At 46.5% G+C, this 21,595-nt stretch overlaps 1 protein-coding gene across 3 annotated transcripts; it reads right to left on the bottom strand.

The window, feature by feature from the left end:
• Nucleotides 1–2,506: 2,506 nt before the first annotated feature.
• Nucleotides 2,507–21,330, bottom strand: hdac8 (histone deacetylase 8). 3 transcript variants are annotated; one of them, XM_035407938.1, is made up of 11 exons: nucleotides 20,913–21,323; nucleotides 20,675–20,727; nucleotides 19,680–19,810; nucleotides 18,145–18,286; nucleotides 16,307–16,419; nucleotides 15,933–16,010; nucleotides 15,510–15,618; nucleotides 15,053–15,225; nucleotides 14,411–14,505; nucleotides 7,322–7,427; nucleotides 2,507–3,515 (listed from the first exon to the last, which is right to left on the bottom strand). In XM_035407938.1, exons 1-11 carry the CDS (start codon nucleotides 21,024–21,026, stop codon nucleotides 3,493–3,495), a joined length of 1,137 nt encoding a protein of 378 aa, XP_035263829.1. In that variant the 5' UTR covers nucleotides 21,027–21,323; the 3' UTR covers nucleotides 2,507–3,492. The 3 variants fall into 3 exon arrangements, with proteins under 3 accessions (XP_035263829.1, XP_035263830.1, XP_035263828.1); XM_035407937.1 differs by lacking the exons at nucleotides 2,507–3,515; nucleotides 7,322–7,427 and adding an exon at nucleotides 13,595–13,856 and having other exon boundaries at nucleotides 20,913–21,330; XM_035407939.1 differs by lacking the exons at nucleotides 2,507–3,515; nucleotides 7,322–7,427; nucleotides 20,913–21,323 and adding an exon at nucleotides 13,591–13,856 and having other exon boundaries at nucleotides 20,638–20,727.
• Between the last annotated feature and the right edge of the window lie 265 nt (nucleotides 21,331–21,595).

The raw sequence follows: 21,595 nt of genomic DNA, 5'->3' as shown, positions 1-21,595 counted from the left end.
GCGTCTATGGAGGGTCGCCACGACAACACGGAGTGGATTCACAGAAGAAATTGGACCGATGCGCAGTTTTGCACTTAGAATGAATATACCAAAACAAATATGTAGCAAATGAAGGAATTAATGAATGAACGAACGAACACATAAACAACTAAATAAATATATTTCTCTTTCTCTTTTTTCTACTGCATTCCAGTAACCGAAAAGACTCATGGACTATAGCTTACCATTTTCCCAAAGCACATACACACCAAAAATATGGCATCAACAAATTGATTAACCAATTGATTAACCAGGTAATTAACCAATCTTCTAAGAGGTGGTTCTTCATAATGAGTCGGCCTACTATCGCGCAATACCCCAGACAAACACGTAGACGTGCACCATGCAAGCTGATGGGACAGGATATAGCCCGCGTTTTCTCCACAGTTTCCATCTAACCGTTGAGAAAATGAGCTAAGTGGGCAGATGTTCACTATTTACAAAAGGGTTCCCCAATCACTGGACCTATAGTTCTGTGTTCAATTATTGCCATTCATGAAAGCATAACGACCCAATCGGTTCTACGCACTTCACAAAACAACCCATGCAAGCACTTCTATGCTGACAAAAAAGTATGCACCAGGCGCAACACTGCAGTTCAGCAATAAGGAATAAGCATTATTATGTATTATGTAGGCTATATACGCCTGTGTATATAGGCTACACCTACTTACACATAGGATTAACACATCGATTTAATTAATGCACAACTAATTTACTAATATAGGCTACCTGTAAAATTAGGCTTCCAGATAAGATTGTCAGTTTCTCTTGTGTCAGGGGATGAGTAAAGATTTATCACACTGGTCTTCATAAACTGATTTGGACATCATTTTCATTCCCCCCCCCCCCCCCCCCCCCCCCCCAATTCAACCTTTACTTTCTGTTTGAATTATAGCTTCTTGGATGTATAAGACAATTAATACTGGGCACTCAGACATGCTGGAAGTGACAGCGTCTTTTTTTCTCAACTCGAAAAAGGCCGCATCTGTCCTGTTCGGCACAAAGCTCAAGTCATTCAGTCGGAGAGGTCAGATGTGGATTAGACAATTGAGACTGATGGGAAGACGTACTGCTCTAGGGACGTTTTCTCCCTACTGGGAAAAAGTTATGCAAATTACAGAAACGGTTTTCAACCCCACCTTTATGTAGCCTAATACAAAGCCCAGTAGACGTTCATGACATTTACCAACTGGCTGACTCAGTAGATGATAGAATTTAAAAATAGACCAAGCCCACCTGACAACAGTCATCGAACCACATGTATAATGCAAATACATGATTCATTACATACACGAATATTTTGGAGTGTAGCACTACAGAGCAAACACGAACCTACTTTAAATAAAACGTTACTACACAGAAATGGTTATTGTTATTGGGAAAACAATGTATGGTATCTGGTAGACGACTAAAGCATTCAACCAACGCTTAAACCAAAGAGGGAAATTTGATTGCTTTGCATAAAAATCGTTAGGAAGTAACCAGTCACAAAGAACTTTACGAACAGGTGTATGATCACTAAATTGGCGTAGAAAACAAAGAGAATGGATGATTTATTTATTTATTTATTTTTTACCAGAGACAAATAAAAAAATAAATATATAAAAGTAAAACACGGACTGGTAAATGGGACCGAGTGACTTCTCGAAAAAGGGAAATAAAAATCATGGTTCATTAGTCATAACTTTCTGACGTGACCTCCGTAATTTTATGCACACTTGCGTGGAATTTCTGAGCAATACACAAACGAAATGTACATTTTGTGATTTAGCCCATAAACCATCAAACAACCGCCACATGCTTTAGCCTCAGATGTTGACTCTAGGCCTCGTGCCGAGCAGCGCGTTCTGAGTAGCAGGGCTATATTTCTCATGATAACGGAAAGTGAATATTTTACATCTGACCGATCCGTTAATCATTATGATTTTTTTTAAACAAACACTAATTGTTAAACACAAAGGCCAGCATTTGCCCGTTTAAATGTTTTCACAGACCGAACCTGAAACATTTCAGATGGATGAAGCCCACGGTACTCGAGTGCTCAATGTTGGTAAACGCAGTCCAAACACTGGAAAATACAAGCGCACGGTGGTTGTCGAAGGCGAAAACGGCGCCCTCTTAAGCTCTTTGATTTTCATTAGGGACTTTTATGCACACAAAGGGTCTGGCCATTTCCCATTCGTTTTTTGGAGAATTGGCTTCCACGGCTTCCAACCCATCATCGCCACCTCGACCGCCCTTACAACAATAAAACCGGGACGTCACGCTGGTGCAAGTGGTTTTGGTCTCCTTGAATCAAAGACCCTTAATTAAGACTGCAGTGGAAGGCTAATGTGCCTCCCGAGTCTTTCTTAAAGAGGTTCAAGGTCTTTTCTTCATATCATGAACTAATTTAAAGACTACTGAATGACACTTGCCACTTTGGCCACAGAAACAACCTGCAAAGATGACAACTCAGACACAGTCTCTTTCACTGTCCTTTATTCTAGTCAATGTATAATCGTCTTTCACTTAAAAATGAAGATTTTGCTAAATAAATATGTACAGTGAGAGCAGAAGAAATAGGTAATAAAAACCATTCAAAAAAACATCATTTCCAAGGTTTAGTGAAACCAAAAACACCGTTACCACATCACTAAGTTCATGTTTAAAAGAAGATTCTGAAATAACTGGAAGTGGTCGCTTAGTTTTTCCTGGGGTTTGATCTGTGGAAAAACAATAGAGCGATCCCTTCCCAACAGCACATGACACTGAACTTCCTGTTGAACCCCAGAGAGTCTGGACCTGTACCATGCCCCAGATTTCACTGGAGGACCAGCTTCTCTTTGCAGTACAGCTGATAGCCCAGCATACCTCACATAGGCTTCTGACTGACTAATCTTTCCAATAAACATTCAGTGTCATCCAGCATATCCTGGCTGTGCAAGACCAGATTTTTGGGGTGGGGGTGGGGTTTGGGGGTGGCACTTATCACAGGGTGTGGGGAGTCAAATCTGTGAGGAAGGGGCTGGCTGGTCCATACATCTGATCTGCATTTCAATCAGAAATTATCACTACATAACATACAGTGTTGAAGGCTCCCTCCAAGATGTTGCCAAGTAACAGCCAATTTCAAAAGACATTAACACTGTGCTTTACTCCATGTGCATCTTTTAAGCAGTGCATAACATAACATTATGTCAAACACATGGTAAAAATGTATTCCACATCATATTTGTATGCGTGTTTAATCTAATATTAGTTCCAAAAGGACTTGCAATAAAAAACCCCACCCACCATTAAAAAAAAGAGAATTAAATAGGCAACCTCAGCATACTCGTTTACCCATTAAAAAGTCCCCTGGAAACATTCAAGTAATGTTTTCCAAAGCTCCCCTCTGGCAATCTCTTCCACATACTGTCTTCATTAGCTTGGCTGGCCTGATTTGGAAATATGAGCTGAAGCTTGGTCTTAAACTACATTCTTCAGATTCCCTGTAAACAACGAGAGAGAGAGGGAGAGAAGGGGCAGAGGAGAAGAATGGGGTAAAAATTAATCGTACACACAAACACACACACACAAGCACTTCTTTGCAGCTGCACAACAGAAAAACAAAGGTTTTTTGATTAATATTTGCATGCACTCATTTGAAACAAGTACTTTTTACTTTCTAAAGTCTTGATCTTTCACTCAACAGAGCTCTCGGCATTAAATGTTACTGTAGATAAACGTGGTTCCGTGTGTTGTGGGATTGCTTTAGCATATTTTCACGTTGGAAAGCTGTGAGTACTTGAGACAAGCATCACAAGGATCATAAATTCCAGAAATTCCTTGATCGATCTGCTGACTCTATAAGGGACGATTCACTTGTAATTATAGAAGAATCAAAAGATTTGAATAGTTCACTATTTGCTATATCTCCTACAGGTGACTGTGCACTTGAACTCCTGATACAGACGGAGTCAGTGTTTTGTAAAAATGCAAAACGTGTCAGGGCGAACAATTTCCTAAGGAAAACCACAGATATGCAAATATGTATCACATATCATTATGCAAATTACTCAAGTTTGGCAGCCATAACACAGCATGAATGATCTCCCTATTGTTTAAACAGAGTCAACAACACTGTTTCTTTTGTCACTGAGCATACTGCGAACACTGTCTGTCCGAATGCATTAAGGGAAGTCCTCTCCTGCTTAAGCAATAACGTAAACCGCCTGTGTACACCGACTGACACACTCACGTGCGCACGGGTGCCAATTTGATTTGGCACAGAAATGGCACATCAATTCAAGCCAGACTCAAGTGGCACATTGAATCTGTCACAGCAGTAATACATTTACTACAATGGACAATTCAATATACAAACACAGATCACGATCTCTGCCTTGTTACAGAACACACGGTACACTGACATTACATGGCGAGTTATGCATCATATTACCAGCCTTGCATAATCAGGTTTTTATATAACCAAAAAAATATTTTCAGAATCAATATTTGGGACTGGCATTGTTTCAAAACACTTGAAGCGTTTCACTTCATTATTTCCCCCCTGTTTGTTTGCAGTGCGGTGTGTTTTGTATAAAGCTGTCATTATAGCGAGCCTGCTGCATATATTTAAAAACACTCGGAGCCAAGGAGGATTTAAATTGCTCAAGCATATACTAATCAGGGTCAGCAAAAGCAACCATGTGTGGTTTTTATTGTCCTTTTTTTCATTCGCTTTTTTTATTTATTTTTTTTTTTAGATCAAGCCCGCAGTCTCGTAAATGTTCCCCAGATGTGCTGCAAACTTCCGGTAAAACAGAACGACCGTGAGGCCCCAGCATTTATTACCTGCGCTAATCAGCCGCAGCTACTTCTGGCTAAATATTGTGATACTTTTTGGTGTGCCATCAGATGATTCTGAGGAACCCTCGCGGGGAATTTAACGAGCAAGCTGTCAGACGCGCACGCTCGGTTATTTCCCCAATCGCTTCATCAGGTCACCGCTGCTCTCTAATCTGTCGGTTTATCTCTGCTCTGGGAACTAACACGCTCCGCAACTCAAAAAAACGCAGCTCACTACACGAATAAAACCTTTAGCTAAGGCAAAACCTGTTCCTTCTGCTGTGGAATCATAATTAAATGTAGCTTAATTAATTTCATCGTTCAAAACTGCCGCTGCCCCACAGATGGAATGTCTTTAATAGACAGTGAAATTATGGGAAAAAAAAGCTGAAAAGCCATACACCTGTGGTGATTTAGTGTGATTTTTTGTGTAATACAAAGTAGTTCAATACTGAGGTGGTATGTGGCATACGACCTCGGAAACACGGATGACAATACGGCACATTCCATCTCAAGACTAGCACAGACCCATTTCCATTTATATAACCCACACACTTCACCGCACATCAACATCCCATTTCAAGTCCGATTTTTTTTCATCTGACCTGTAGCTTTGCAGCCAGAGAGCAGAGGAGCACACTGCTGCTCTGGGACCGCGGTTCGGCACTTCTGCAGACTGCGGCCAGCGACTCGCTGGTTTTCCACAGACTGAGAGCTCTGGCATGCCTTGGCTCCAAAACTGGGCCTGGCACGGCGGGCAGCCGCCCCCTTCCCACGACCCCGACCGGCGGCGCGTCGCTGGCGCGTACGAGAGACGAGCGGCAGGGGAAAGCTTGGCTGCGCGGGGGTACGCGGGGGTGCGCGGCGCTCCCTCAGGGCTGCGCGGAGCTCCCTCGCCCCGGCCTCCCCTCTACCGGGCCGCCTGGCTTCTGAAACAGCGCGTGAAGCGGGGCTGCGCTCCCACACATCCCAACCCTCCCCAGCGGCCGGGGGGAAGCGCTCCAGAACGGGCGCTGGCGGTTATGCTAATGCTAATCCCTTTTAATTAGCCCCTGGCAGAGCGGCAGCCAGCCGGAGCGCGCCCCCGCGCAGGGAACCAAAACAAACGAGATGCCCTCCGTAATGAGAGGAGCGCCGGCCCCGGCGGGGGCCCCGGGACGCCGAACGGGGCCGGAGCTCGCCGCCGGGGCCGCGTGCCCGGCATGGCGTGGCGGTTGTGAGATACCGAATAACCGACACCGATGACTGTGCTCTTTCACAACCCCTTCCCATAAGACGCTGCCATTTGTTGCGCGCGCGCAAAAAAAAATAAATTCCTGCCCTCCCGTCGCTGAACTTGCGCTCACCCGACAGGCCTCTCTCTGTTCGCATCAAAGAGCGCCATTCAGCAATATGAGCGAGAGAGGGAGAGAGAGAGAGAGAGAGAGAAAGAGAAAGGGCGAACACTAAACAGACACGACGGGGTTAACAGCAGAGCCGCAGCGCCTCGGGCCCAAAGGGGAAGGAAAAGACATCGCATACATACAACTACACAAATAAATTCAATTTCAAAACAAAGCGTCTCTGAACTTGCGCGGGAGCAGATGTGATGGAGACCGCCGGCATATGTTCCCGGTTGCTTTCCATTTCGTTCAAGGGTTTCATTTTCCTTGTTGCCCCCCCCCCCCCAACCAACCCCCATATCCCCCCCAATACCAGAGGTCAGAGCCATCCTGGGGATACGGCAGGAGAGGCAGTGGGAGAGGGGTACGTGCCTCCCTCCCGCACTTTTCCTCTGGTTTGGGTGGGGGGCCGGAGCTGAGCGGGGCCCGGGAGTGAAGCATGGGTCGGGGGGTGAGATTCGGGTGAGACGCTCGCCCGCAAGCCCCCCGGTGACTCTGGCGGCGAGCCGGAGCTCGGCTATTTCGCTTAAAGAGCGCCTGCGGTCGCGTCCTGGAGCGCTCGCTTACCGGACGCACCAGAAACCGTTAGTTTCCAGAAGCACTCCGGCCCGGTTGGGAATGGCAGTTGGTCCTGATGTTCCCTCGGGAAGAGACGTCATGGAGGGGGGGTGGGGGTGGGGGGGTTGGGGGTGAAGGAGTCTGGGGTTTGCGGTCCCTGGGGTTCTAAGGACACCCCCAGCTGCACCGGCTTTGAGGCCATATGGGCCCAGAGCCGTTCCTACTCCTGCCCCCTCCAAAAAGCTGCTGGAGCTTTGGCCGTCTGCAAGGCTGTGGCCCCTCTCCCTCTCCCTGGAGCCCACCCAAATCTACTCTACCGGTCCCAATTCATTCTCAGCTTCAGTAGCAACTGATCCAGTTAAATGCTATGAAAAAGCACACACAAATGGAACAGTATGCCATTTTGTTCATGCCAGTACCGTATATATTTTAAATGAGCTTTCCTGTAGAAATGTGTTCTTTGTTATTGTAAAGCATTTGCATTTACAAACTGTAGCTATTGCTGATTATTTTTGTGTATTGATTACCTTTAATGGTCCCGATGACCCGGTCCAGATGCTGGGTCTCGTTGCGGTCGGGTCGACAGCTCGGGCTGATCTCCAGGGAGTAGTCCGGCCCGTACTCTGTGAAGAACTGAGAAGCAACAAACACTTCAGAACTTCTCCAATCACAACAGAACACTGCAGCCACAGCCAGATATGAGCCCTGATGGACACCTAGCTCCCACGAACCGCCGTTACAAATAACACAACAAAAATAATGGCAATTGGTAGCCTCTAATGTGTGGAAAAAGGAAATTTAAAACAGTAAACATTAATATTTGTGAAACATTATACCATCTGGTGCGTCTCTGCACCAACAATAACACAGCTATTCTGACCTTTTGTTTCAGTTTATGCTGAATGAGGCAAGTCAAACTGTTTCAAGCTGTCCCTGTAAGAATTTGAAGATGCTCATGGAAAAATCAGCTACAATCTGACCCATACTTTGAAAGAAAACAAACTGCGTTTCATTTATTTTAAATGCTGTGATCATGCAGAGATCATGTGGCCTTTATTTACATAACTTATACTGCGACAATAAAAAAAGAATCTCATCCACTGATGGAGAACTGGCTGTATAAAAACTCTACATCCCTCTATACTGTACATTTGTTTCAGCCAGAACTTGTCTTGACTAATAATGAAAAAAGCAAAAGAGAGGTAGTTAACAGTTAAAACATATGCCTTCTCTTTCCCAAAAGAGAGCATTAAATTGAATTTGAGCACACAGAACTGTGTAAAAGGCTGACAAACCCATTTAGGGAACGTCTGCCTCTTTCAGCCAAAACACTGGAGCAGCAGTAAGTTCACCCAAACTTTGGCCCGCACTCTGCTCTGCTGGTCTCCATTATCCTTCGTTTGTCAGACTGAACTGTGGTGCTCGGGCAGGGCGGTACATCAGAGTGCATGTTAGCATACGCGCGCACACAGACCAGCAGCGAACATCAGAACCTCCGGTTTTCCCATGAACCCGAGCTCCCTGCAGTCAAACAGCGTCAGGACGATGAGCGCTGATGTCGGAGTGTTTAGCTTGGACCAGATCAAGACCAGTTTGAAACAGGGGGTCGGGAACAGCTGTCTGATTCTGCCACGCAGCAGATATCAGGCTTCAATCCAAACAAACAGGCCCATTCGAACGATGCATTGTGCACAGTGTCTTATTTCTTCTTAAAACTCACCCATTTGTTTCTATTTAAGTGCTTATTTTGAGAGAGACCATTAATTGCCAAAAGGAAAGGGGAGTTCAGTGATTATTTTTTAAGGAATCTACACATTCGTAGCCCCGAAACGTCTAAAAATAACTTGGGAAATAACTTGCACAATAATGGTGTGATAATGGCATTTTGGATAAAAATCAAACAATACAGTAATTGTTCTCGAGAGTGAAAAAAAAACAGAACATCTTCCTCCATTGTCCAGACACCGTGTTTTCTTTCGTTTTCTTTCATTTGTAACAGTCTTATCGGTTTACACGTGACCACTGACAATGCTACCCCCCCGAGCAACCGCCACCCCGCCCGCCCCGCCATCCACTCCGTCCCCGCCGTTTCCGTTATTTACTCAGGCCCTTTGGGTGCCTGCCACTTCCCCCGGCCGGCACGGGGGGGACACACACCCTGGCCAGGGTAGGAAGCGCCGGAGAGGCCGGATATTTCCCAGCATCCAATGAGAGAGCCGATGGCAACGCCTTCTGAACGGAGTGTCCTTCCGCGATCCCGCGCGCCACCCGGCCGAGCTGCTTTCCCAGGAAAAACAGCCGGAATTTGCTCACCTGCTAATCAGAAGGGTCTAGCAGACAAAATGCTTTCACAGCGGAAGCTCTCTGCGTTCTTGGCTACACAGGAGGGGGTATTAGAGGCTAGTTCTGGAAAACAGACAAACCTAACAACAAGTCCAAAGAGAGATGTTTTTCATGCACGTTGATAAAATGAATACCAATTAAAAAGGAACAAAACTGTATTCTTCCTTCAGTGATCTGGAACAAAGCAGAGTATTATAGTAGGCTACAGTGGTCTACAAAATAACATGTCTGCTAAAGTCTGTAATTCACAGAACCTCGTGACTTTGTGTATCTCCTTAGAAACAATGTTGTTTTCAAGTCCAACACTAACAGTGAATGAACCAGCGCGTGCTCTCCACAGAGACATGTTAAACGGCTAATGGGGAACGGGCCAGCCTCCCGGTTATTCCCACCATTAAAGAGCCTGTCTGACCACAGGAGCCTTGCCGGGAGGAGCGACTGAGCGCGAGCGAGCGCAGGGCACATCCTCAAACAATACGCTGCAGCTCGCACCCATCCCAGCGGCTTCCTCTCCGGCTCGGCCCGACCTGACCAGCAGAAGAACCCCGCCTGCAGAAACGATCAGGGGACTCGGGAAAACAGAGACGTACGCAGGATGTACGAAACGCCAACCGCTCCGGAGACGCAATCCAGATCGGCTAGCTTCTGACACGGCGACGGCGGCCTCCGAGTCACAAAAGCTACCGATCGGGGCTCTGCAAGATGGTGAATGCCATGCGAAAACACCAAGATAATCAAGCGCAAAGTAAAAATAAACCAAATGCCTTTCCTTACCAAATGCACAGGGTTCTCTGCTCATTTAAAGGCAGCCAGTGTTATAATCACCAGAACACCATGCTGCAGTATTCAAGAGAAAGTGTTACAATCCAGTCTTGAGTCAAACCTATATTTATCTTGGGAGGTTCGGGCATTTCTGTCTTAATAACGTTTACGATGCAAATAAACAACAGCTTCTTTATTATACATGTGACAGCGCTGCTCTAGTATGTCCCACTCTAGGATGTAGCTCTTAGGATAGCATGTCCTGCTCTAGGATTTTGGCGGGTGAAAACAAGAATGGACAAGGGGCACACAGACCTGGGGGGGTTATCAGAAAAACCTATTCACACCCTATGAATACTGCATAATTAAAAGGACTTTCAAAAGAATGAATAAAACATTCAAAACCTTAATTTAGCGGCCCACGTGCGGTTGGGGCCCTGGATGACCGAACAGAGGGCTCGGAGGGCTCTGGTTTGGGGAGGGCTCTGATTCGGGGAGGCTCCGGCCCCTCTTCACACAGGAAAGGGAACCCCGCACAATCCCGTTAGGAGCGCTCGGCGTGCGCTGACACAGCTGCCGGCCGGGACTGACAGTGCACGGCGAGGGGTCAGGCCACCATTGTGGGAACACCCCGTCCGACGCTCGCTTCCCACTGAACCGCAGGCTCCTCTTCCAGGGGAGTGTGCTCCGGGGCCTGACAGCCTTCACACAATGGAGGGAAATGGTGCCAGTTCACTCTCTTTCACCCCCCCCCCCCCTCCACCCCACCCCATCCACCCAACGGCTCCAGCTCCGGAGTTCTTGGGAAGGAGAATAAAAGAGGGAGGGAAGCTGGGAGCTGCGCGTTTGTTTTCTCACCAGGGCCGTGCTGGGAATCGCTCAGCGGAAATCAGCAAAAACAAGTTTTTAAAATGGGAACGGATATACAGTACTCACACGGCCGGGGACGAAGAATGTGGGTAAACGGAATGGAACCCTGGTGCCACACTGATCGGGCCTGAATTTGAGTGACAGCATATTGCTGAGAGTCACCATTACAATTTGTACTGCTCCCAGAATTACAAATAATACGTTTTCTGTTTTTCTGCTATCAAGCCATGTCCACTTCAAAGAAAGTTACACAATGTTTATTACAATTCTTTCAGAAAGGCATAAAGATAATAATATTTATCCTAAGATTTAGCCGGGCCAATCTTTTGCATATTTCCAGACAGAGAAAACTCACTGGAAAAATTAGGGTACATAGTCACTGGAATATTTCTAATGGAGATGCAACCCTGACTGAAACCCGGACTCCTCCAGGTGCTGAAACGCAGTAATGTCAGAGGACCGCAGGTTAAAGCTAACATCCTGAGCAGCCAAACCTCTGCCATACCGCTAAAGAGAAGCACGCCAGCCATGGAAATCAGTGAATCTGCGATGTGTGGATAAACAGAACTAAAATGAAGCAAAGCCGTGTTTAAGGCTATTTGAGTCTTAAGTGAAAACTGCAAGAGCAGTCAGCACTGGAAGCATGTACAGGATTAAAGGTTAAACACACATAATGAAACTCATGTGTGTTTAGAAGTAGTGAACGCTGGCATAAAATAGACAATGTTCATATCCTCTATAGATTGCACAAATGTGTCCAACACTCTGTCTGTGATTGTGTGTGTGTGCACATGTGTGCATGTGTGTGCACGTGACAGGGGTGCTCAGAGGCAGGGATGGATAAGAATGACATTCATTGGCCCTTAGGGGGAGATGAGAACTGTAAAGTGATGGAAGACGTCAGTCCACACGCTGTTTAATTAGCCCACCTGCGCGTCCCAAACCGCCGACACAAAGGCACAGCCACGTCACACCTGAGGAACAGCCACAACACACCTGAGGAACAGCCACGACACACCTGAGGAACAGCCACGACACACCTGAGGAACAGCCACGACAGGGGGAAAAACCCGGAGTCGACAGCTGGACACGGTGGCCGGGCTCGAACACGGAGAAGCGAGGCTTCAGACCGGCGTCTGGCATCACTTCACTAGCACCTGAATTCTCCACTGATTGCTTCAGCATGTTAGAGGCGAGCATAACATCTCTCAGCACGAGGCGAAACTTCAGCTCCGGACTCATCCGTGAACGGCGGGTGAGTAAATAAACGAAGGCTTCGCGGTCTACGTGTGCCTGGTACAGCAGACAATCCGGCACCGATACCGACTAAACCGCATTTTGGACTCCGTGGCAACGGTACTCACACTCTTATCAAAGAACTGTTAGCTAAGTAGCACACATTTTAAAGGCTTTTACCAGCACGGACCAGCCCTGGAAACAGGGACACAGGACGGGGAACCCCATCCCCTCCAATGAGACAGTGGCTTCTTTTTTTTTTTGAGAGACGTTTCCAGTTTGAGGGTCTCAATGAGTCCCTTGTGCACCCCTGTCTCTGGCTCCATTGTTCGGCCTGTTGCCTCGGTCCTGCCCTGACAGGGCCCTGTGAGCCCACAGGCAGCAGCTGGGGAGGCAGGCAGGAATCGCCCGTCAGGTACAAAGTCCTTTTTGTGTCCCCCCCCCCCCGCCCCCTCCACACACACACACACAGCCGGACACCACGGCTAAAGGCTACTTCTCCCTCTCCTATACGCTCACTCTCTTAGGCTGCCCCAGGCCCGCCACAGCTAAATTGTGTTTTGTTTGGAGTAAACGGACAGACAATGATAGTGGTAGTGGTTGGAGCAAGGGGGGTAGTTCAATGGGAGGAGGAGGAGGAGGGGGGGGGGGGGCTCGTTCTTTGATCGAGAGGCATGAAGGACAAAAGGGAGCGGGGCAGAGGGAGAGAGACACAGAGAGAGGGAGAGAGAAAGCGAGAGAGTAAGCATAAGAGCTTGGACTCGTCCTGGCTGTCTCCATCTGAGTGCGGTTCACATGTCCTTGAAAAGGGATCGCAGACACAAAGCTGCAGTGAAGGAGGGGTGTGACTGGGGGGAAATAACACTCCGCTGTGGCACTGTAGGGGGTAACGAGGCCTACGTTCACTGCCAGCTATTGTCTGCCGGCTCGCAAAATAATGGACAGAGAATGAAACTGTGTCATGTACAACAAATCTCATTTCATATTCTTCCAGCCCTCTTCTATTCTGGGGGGAAAGTGAGGACAGTCATTCATACAGAAAGTGGCTAATTTGTTATCTGCCTGCTATCCTGCACTATAGTATGAGCTGAAAGTGATGCTTATAGAAAAACACTGAACTGTCATGGCTGTTTACTTGACTAATAGAGACAGATGGAGATACAGATGACTGCAACCATCTTAATTCAGCTCCTTTCTGTTTTCCCCCCAAAACAATCCCCTTTGTCTCTCCCACCAGGGGTTAAGTATTGGCATTTAAATCTGAGTTTAATGTCACTGTACATAGGATGAAAACAACAGGATGTGGGAAAAGAAAAAAAAAAAACATTTTGTTATGTTTGCATGTTGTGAAGGGAAGATTCTGGAATGTCTCTGAGCAATTCCTCATTACAGGATGTACACAGCTGCCCCCTCACCAAAACAGGAGGGGGGGGGGGGGCGGCTTGTTTTGATTACCATCTGTACTGCGCACGTGAAATATGCTGCATAAAGGTTACTTAAACTTTTATTAGTAACAGAAAGTTCCACAAGCGAACTGAACTGCAGTAAGTTCAAAATTGATAAACCTATCTTAATATAAACAATCTCATGCACGAAGGTAGCATTACGGTTATTAACTCAACTCATCTTTTAATATAATGCTACACTTCTATATTAATACAGCTTGAATTCATGAACACTTCAATTTTGGGTAAATATGTCAGGGAAATATAGTGATTGTGCGTGCTTCTCAGTTCGTCTCCGCAGTGTAGCTTCATTAGCCGCCTGAGCATCCAAGGTCACTGAAGTGGCCTTGTTTTCACGTGCGTGCCTTAATGAGGTCACAGGTCTCACAAGGGTTAAAGGTTGGAACTGGAGAAACAACCACATCTTTTATTTAGTTGACCACAAAAACCCCCCAATTACAATAAAAAGACCCTCTTTGTGCGGCTGGTAAGAGAGATATCTGACAGTGACTGTACACCACCACCCCCCCCCCCCCCCCCCCCCCGCCCCCCACCCCCCACCACACCGCTCCTTCTCTTCTCTAAGGTAATTATCTGGGAATTTGCAATCCTCCTTCCAAAAAAACAACTTAAAAAAACCTTCGGAATAGAGCACACAGGGGTTGTCCAAGAAAGACGTGAGTGAGGGAAAAACACAAGCTCCCCTCTGTCAGTCCATGGGGACAGAGTAGTATTGTTCCCCCCCCCTCTCCCCCCCCCCCCCCCCCCCCCCCCCGCGAGCACCTGAAAACAAACCCGTTTATTGAGAGGCGCTCGGGCGTCTTTGATTAGAGTGAATGACTCAGCGCAGACGGAGCAGGGTGGGGGTGGGGTGGGGGGGGAGGAGGGTTGAGGGGCGGGGCTGGGGTCTGGGGGTGGGGGGGTGAAGGGGGGGGTCCAGGAGCGGCGCTGTTTCCTTACCTCGTGGTCCGGTATCTCGGAGGGAAGCGTTTGGCCCAGCACCGTCCCCGTCAGATAGGCCCAGCATCGGGCCGTGTTGGCAAGGTTATAGCCTCCTGTCTCCAAGAGGAGGTAGAAGAGAGGAGGGAGAGGTAGACAGTGGCAGAGAGAGAGAGAGAGAGAGAAGGGATTGAAGTCAGTAAAATGGCCTCTTTGTGCAGGTCTAATTAGAAGCTTTCATCTGTTCCATGGATAAGGGGCCTGGAGTAGAGATCTCATTTTAAAAAAGGAAAAAAAAAAGACTCATGAAGGGATAAAATCACTAAGTTATCTTTTTTTTAAATTAATGACACGCTGATGGCATTTCGGGAAATGGTAGCAGTCTGGCTGAAAGCTGGAAGGGACAAGAGACGGTTGTGGTGAAAAAAGGAGGTCTCTGTGACTGAAGCCTTGTCTATTGATGCCTCTCTGGACATTTTCCATCAAGACATTGTGACTGGAAATACTTACGCCAAATTTTGCTGGACTCTTTCCCACATCGAAAAGCATGGGAGCAAAGACAAGACCTTGTGCGCGCGCATGCACACAAACACACACGCGCACATGCACGCACATGCACAAGCACACACACACACACACGTTTGCACGCACACACACACACACCTCCTCCGAGCAGCAGCGTGGGTAGGTCCCACTTCAGCACGTAGCACAGGCACTTTCCAACACCCACGGGAGTCATGTTGAAGGAGCACATGGGGTCCCCTGCCATGGTGTCCGCTCCCAGCTGCATCACAACTGCTTCAGGGTTAAACAGCGCACGCACTTCCTGTATAACACTGAGAAACATTCACAATGGTCACATGGCAATGTGGTTACCAAACAGACATGCATGAATATATGTCAGAGAAAATGTGTGTGTGTGTGTGCGCGCGTGTATCTGACACAACACAAGCACAGATACTGCAGGGCCACAGATACAACATTTTGTGTGCAGTTTTTTAGGCACGATTGAAATGCGAATACTATTTATCTACAGTAAATAAACTGACTAATACTTAGGAATTGGTTGGACTTCATCTTACTAATACTGCATTCATTTCGGGCAAAGTGACAAACTGACCTGGTGAACACTTGGAAGTACCGATCATCTCCAATGCCATCCTCCAGGGGAACGTTGACAGTGTACCAGCGTCCTTTCCCAAGACCAGTATCACACAGGTCCCCAGTTCCTGCAGGAGCACAGTGTCAATTACAACTCTGAGCTAGTCACAGGCAGAAGGACCCCTTCATTTTACATTTATCCTAGCTTCTGAATAATAATAAATTATAATAATTCATTAATCATATAGCAACTTTCAAGCACAGAGCACAAAGTGCTTTCCAAAGTATATTAAATAATAGTAGAATAATCCCTGCTCATTAATGAATACATTAATTTGTCCCAATCCATAAAATACACACAAGCTCTGCAGTGAACAGTACTTTCTCAGTGCTTTAGATGGCTGCACCGTGAGCAGAATGAGGACATTGTGCTGGTACTCACCAGGGAAGAAACCAGGAGAGAACTTGTGCAGCGACACGGTCATGACTTTAGAGGTGAAACTAAAAGCGTCCTCCACACCTGTCACCATGGAAAAAAACCATTACCCGTCTCGACCGCAGACCGTATAAAAATAGGTCTCGAACCCACACAAAAGAACGACCGACACGATAAAAGGCCACGCCCAGGGAATCGCTCCGGCAATCAAATGCCGCTGCTCCGTGAGAGCAGCGACATCTCTGCGGACTTGTCACTTTATCAGATTCAATCCCAAGTCTTTTATCGCCGTTTCCACAATTGCAAATTAAACAGGACACCAGTTACCGCTATCTCCGTTTGTGTCGGCATCGACATCGGCGCGCGGCTGTTATTGTTACCATCGCCATGGTGAAGGTCCACGTCCACGTACAGCACTCTCTCGTACTTCTCCCTCAGCTTCAGAATGCCCAGCACGGCGTCGTTGATGTAGCAAAACCCAGAGGCCTCGTCCCTGAGTGTGAGAGCAAGCCATTACACGCATTACACGGAATCCACGCAAACCGCGCAAACCCACAGCTATTCCAGCTGCCACGCGAGGGGAACGACAGGCTAAAGTTAAACAGGTGTAATTATACGGCGAAAGAATACAGTTTTACAAGAGCGTACACCAAAAACAAAAGGTCCAGTCGACAAACTACAACTCTAAAGGCAAGGGAAGAGTTTCCAACAGATGCTATAATTTTCATCTTTTCATTTTTTATCAGATTTGTACCCTTGAGCTGTACACACAGTACATGTTTTGTTTTAAACACATTGTCTCACTTCACTCTTACCTTAAATCCCTGTTAAGTGCTTCGTGCACCTGCAAAAAAGCACTGAATAATTTAAGTTACTGTCACGGAATCTGCTATGCTCATTGTATTCTTTCTGCGGTTCCTAGGGTATTTATGGTTTTTTGAATTCATCCTGTATGTGGAATAATTAATCAGAAAGTTTAAACTGGAGGAACAAGCAGCCTATCCTTGGCTAATACTAAGTCTCTTGTTCACATTACTGTGACTGAAGAGTGCACTTGTTTTGATTAGGAGGATGTGTTCGCCGTGTTACATTAATGGACTTTGTACAAGTGTTCTGTGCCTCATTGAAGGGTTGTATGTTGTGTTTGAAATTTAACTTTTGACATTGTTGTCCTGTGTTTTATGCTATACTGGCCCGGTCTCCTACGAGAGAGACATGTTCTCTCATGGGGCATCTTGGTTAAATAAAGGTTAAACAAAAACAGATTTCAAAATTGAGTACATACAGTACATGTCACCCATAATAACCAGGACGCATTGTTGCCATGTCAAGACAGTCTGCTCACATTATTTCTGGGAGAAGGTGGCTGGTTTGTGTCAGGAGATGGTCGGGCTGCATCTGTTTGTGGCGTACAGTGACTCTGGAGAGAGCGTCCCACTGAGCATGGGCAGAACAAAGCCCGCCTTCAGGACAGCGGCTGCGGCCGGGCCCGGCGCTGAAAGCAGGCACTGTGCTGAGCCGTCTGGCGCGGCGCGGAAGCGGCCGAAAGGGGGCGGGGCCCCGGGGGGCGACGGGGGTTAGGGCGGGAGCGCGAAGGGGAGCCCCGCAAGAACCGCGTTGGGGTCAAAGGGCAAGGGCCCTCACTTCCAAATGAAAGCCCCGAGGAGCGTTTTTTTTTTTTACACATGCGAGGCTTCTGGACATGACTGAAGGGGGGGGGGGGGGGGGGGGAAGGACCTCGAGCGATGAAAGGGGTTCTTGTTACGACGCGAGGAGGACACATGTGCGGGGGGGTGGGGGTGGGGGGCTGCGGAGACTCCGGGAAGCGAGCACCAGAGGGCAGCTGCCGTGGCAGAGGCCCTGCACAAAGAGCCCCACTCACTTGACCGTCGCCACCAGGGCCACAGCAGAACTAAGGGTCTTTCAAAGGTGCGGCCGACGGCTCCGATCATGACCCGCCCGAGCGGAAGCAGGAGAAATCCACGCCATGTGAGGTCTGAGCAACAGCCCCACGTGCATTCAAACCTCACTCTTACTCACACCACTCCCATTCAAATGCCCACTGCCCACTGCATGGCTAAGGTGCTGCAGGACAATACCACCGAATACTACCTCCCTAGTTTTAAAAAGACTATGCTGCACAATACATAGGCCAGAAGCGACCCGCGTGTATAATTTGCCCGTGCGAGTAGGCTGCGCGTCGGCTAATTGCTCTTACTTCTTGGCGTGGTGCCAGCCCCCTGCCCAGTTGATTGCCACTTTGCTCTTCCCGTCGAGGAGGCACTGGGCAGCCGTCAAGGTGGACCCGCCGACCGCCGCGGCGTAGTCAAAAATACCCTCCACCACCGGGCAGTCGTAACCTGAGAGCGTGAGCGGCATCGGGAGGGAGAGCGGGAGACAGCCGGGAGGAAGGGTGTTCGAGGAAGAGACAAATTTGAAAGAGGAGAAACAAAAGAGAAGGAGACTGGGTCATTCGAAATAGAAATTTTGGCAAAGGCGCAAAGTTTCCAGCCGCAAACAATAGCTCCTCGTTGTGCTTTCCTTTCTTTTTTTTGGTTTCCCCTTTTTGAGGCATGCTGCTAGTGTTGACATTTTAGACAAAAGGGACCAGGCTTGAGTGTCAGGCTTTATCAGTAGGAGATTGTACATAATCTGCAGAGGTTGCCAATGAAAACTCATTCTACACATCGCACTGCACATGTGTTGCACCACTTTGACTGAAAGCAGTTTGAAAAACATCCTGAAGTCAACTGAATATTAAGGTGCTGGTGCCGGATTTTGACTGAAGTGCGCCCTCTACAGTCTGAACGAGAGTGTTGTGGACGAGGGTGGATCATTCCATCTTCCACCAAAGAATACGTGCATACAAATGAATAAATAAAAAATATGTTTATTAATTTTTCCCAACATTAACAGGGTGTTCAATAAAAGTAAATACAGAAGTTGTGTAAAACAACTATTCCAGATGTAGCATGTCAATGTTACTGCCAAGTGTTTGAGGAAAAAAATGGGTCAATGAATTGTATAGTCATTAATGACTTGCAGATGTTTCATAGTGGTGACTTCCCAGGTGTCCTGGTGAAATACCCAACCTGCTACTCTCATTATGGAAGTCTAAGAATGATCCCCCAACCTGTCCTACAATGCGCCTGATAGAAGTATAGTGGGCTTTCTGCAACAAAATGGCCACTGTGCATCCCCCAGGTCGGTGCTACACAGTGCTGGTGGCTTAGATGAATGCCCCCCTCTTCCCTCTAAAGCTCTTTGAGGTCCCGAGGGGAAAGGTGGTACATAAATGCAGTCCTATTGTCATTACTTTGTCGGAGGCCTTGCACTTTTGGGAAACAAGTTTGACAATCATGAGTGGTATGAAGACCATGGCCCAGATGCACCTTGGTTTCCTGTCAGTCTGTGGCAGGGATATTCAAGTCTGGCCCTTAGGGCCGGTAGTACTGCTGGTTTACATTCCACCCCTCTAATCACGGACAGATTTAAACCTGATGCACCAGATGAGCTTAATTTCTGGCCAATCAGTGACATTATTGGACTATGGACTATCAGACAGAAGAGAAAAGCAGAAGAACTACTGACCTTAAGGGCCAGATTTGAGTATCCCTGGTCTATAGCTGTATTCTAATTTTATTTTTTTACAGTGGAAATACTTTTGCAAAATTTGGAGAACAGTTACCTAATCCACCACCCAGAAGTAGCCCATACACGTTTTATAGCAGTTACCGTGCCTCTTCAGCTTACCAAGACCGAAGTCAACAGACTGAGGATCATCATTGTCACCGTCCTCACTGATCTTCTGCAGGTGCTCAAGGTACGCTTCTGTGTGAAAGACCGCCATATCCTCCATGGTTGCTAACCGTGGCTTCACCACACTGGTAAACAGAAGATAATTCACAGACAGTTTATTGGCAGTCCACAGATGTGCAGATCATACAATAGAACAGTTGCCAGCTACTGTAACAGATACAGCGTTGTGAGAAGTAAGTGCCCCACTCCTGCTATGTTCTTGTTCTTTGGCACAAAAGGAAATGTGATAAAAGGTAATGTGACCTAGCAAATAACACAAAAGTTACAACTTTGGTTTAAGGGGTACTACATCTTGATTAAATGAAACATGGTGAAATGAAACAGGACCTAGAGTCAATTAATGAATCCATCATGTATTCCATGCTGTAACAGAGTACTCAGGAGGATAAAACATTACATAGTTGAACGTCTATTGAGATGCATTGAAAGTAGCCTATATTGAGATGCACTTATCCTTCTTTCTTTACAAGAAATGTTTAGTTAAATGTATTGCTGCTAAAGGGGTTTCCCAGTGACTGAGTAGCAAGGAAGGGGCACTTGCCCCCCACAATAAATATAAAATGGTTGACTTTTTTGAGTAAATAACACAAAAGTAGTATTTCTATGTCATTTGCTATTTCAAACCACCTTTATCTTGCACGTAAGGATTAACTATCCTTTTGATTGAGAAGACATTTTTTCATCGGCACTGCAGAAACACTTACATTTATTTAGGCTATCCATTTAGCGTTATCGCACAACGACATGCTTCGTATCCTTTGCCATTAGACTCAAGGCTGGAGAATAAAACATTGATAGCTACAATCACCGCAGTCAATGCATACTTTTTTGCATAGTGAAGCAGGGTACACCAAGCCCAAAGTCATTTACAACATCGTATTTTTTTACTAACCTTGCTGTAATTCACCCAAACGTTTCAGCGAACGTACCTCATGTGTTTCAGTAATCCGTAGGCTTCTATTAGAGAGTGCACCATACTTGCCTGTAATAAGAATAAGGATGGAGGAAAGCGTACTTGTGTTTAACACGCAAGTTAAACACAGCAAATGCTTAGCGATACCATTTTCTAATGGCAATTCTAGATAACTATTTACGTTGCAAAATAAGTAGCTGCTTTAGTTAGTTAGCATACGTTAACTTATTTCCTTATTTTCCATGTGAACTTACCCTGTTGGGGACTTTTGATAGTGAATCGCAAGTTTGGATAAACTGTGAACTGTAAATGTAAGCCACGTTCCGCTCGGGACGGTTACCATTCTGAGAGTCGCTTTTACTGCTCATTTAGTTAACTCGTTAGGTAACCAACTGTATAAAAAGAATAACGAAATGTTCTGTAAGCGTTATGTTGACATCAACTTGTTCTGGACATAGGTGTCACAGTGAAAACACTCCTCGGGTGAAAGCGGACAATACCGCTACCACTTTCATCTGGTCTGCCATTAAGAACTGAAATAATTTCCTAAATCAGGCGGATCCGTTTGTTATTCATCTCGAGAAATCTCCAAATAAATAAATAAATACAACATTGCTTATCGTGGCCGACTGTCACAATGATCAGGAGCTCGATTCATTTATGAAATGTTTTCCAGTTACGACGATTTTACTGGAGGACTGTGGAACTGTAGCCTTCTGGGAAATGATGTTCTTTAAGCATTTAACTTTTAACCACGTTGTAAATTTCAGAATTTGCGCCAGCCAAGAATAATAATTATATCACTGTAAGAACAACATACAATTAGTATTTTCTACTTTATATATGGTTTAAAATGATAGTGTTATTGTTACGATAACCTTAACATATATCGTACCGATCAAAGCCACACAACACAGGACGCATTCAAAGATAAAAC

This window comes from Anguilla anguilla, chromosome 3, assembly GCF_013347855.1.
Source record: "Anguilla anguilla isolate fAngAng1 chromosome 3, fAngAng1.pri, whole genome shotgun sequence".
In the NCBI taxonomy this organism is placed as follows: Eukaryota; Metazoa; Chordata; class Actinopteri; order Anguilliformes; family Anguillidae; genus Anguilla; species Anguilla anguilla.
The sequence above is the reverse complement of the archived record's forward strand: the minus strand, read 5'-3'. Positions and strand labels throughout refer to the sequence as shown.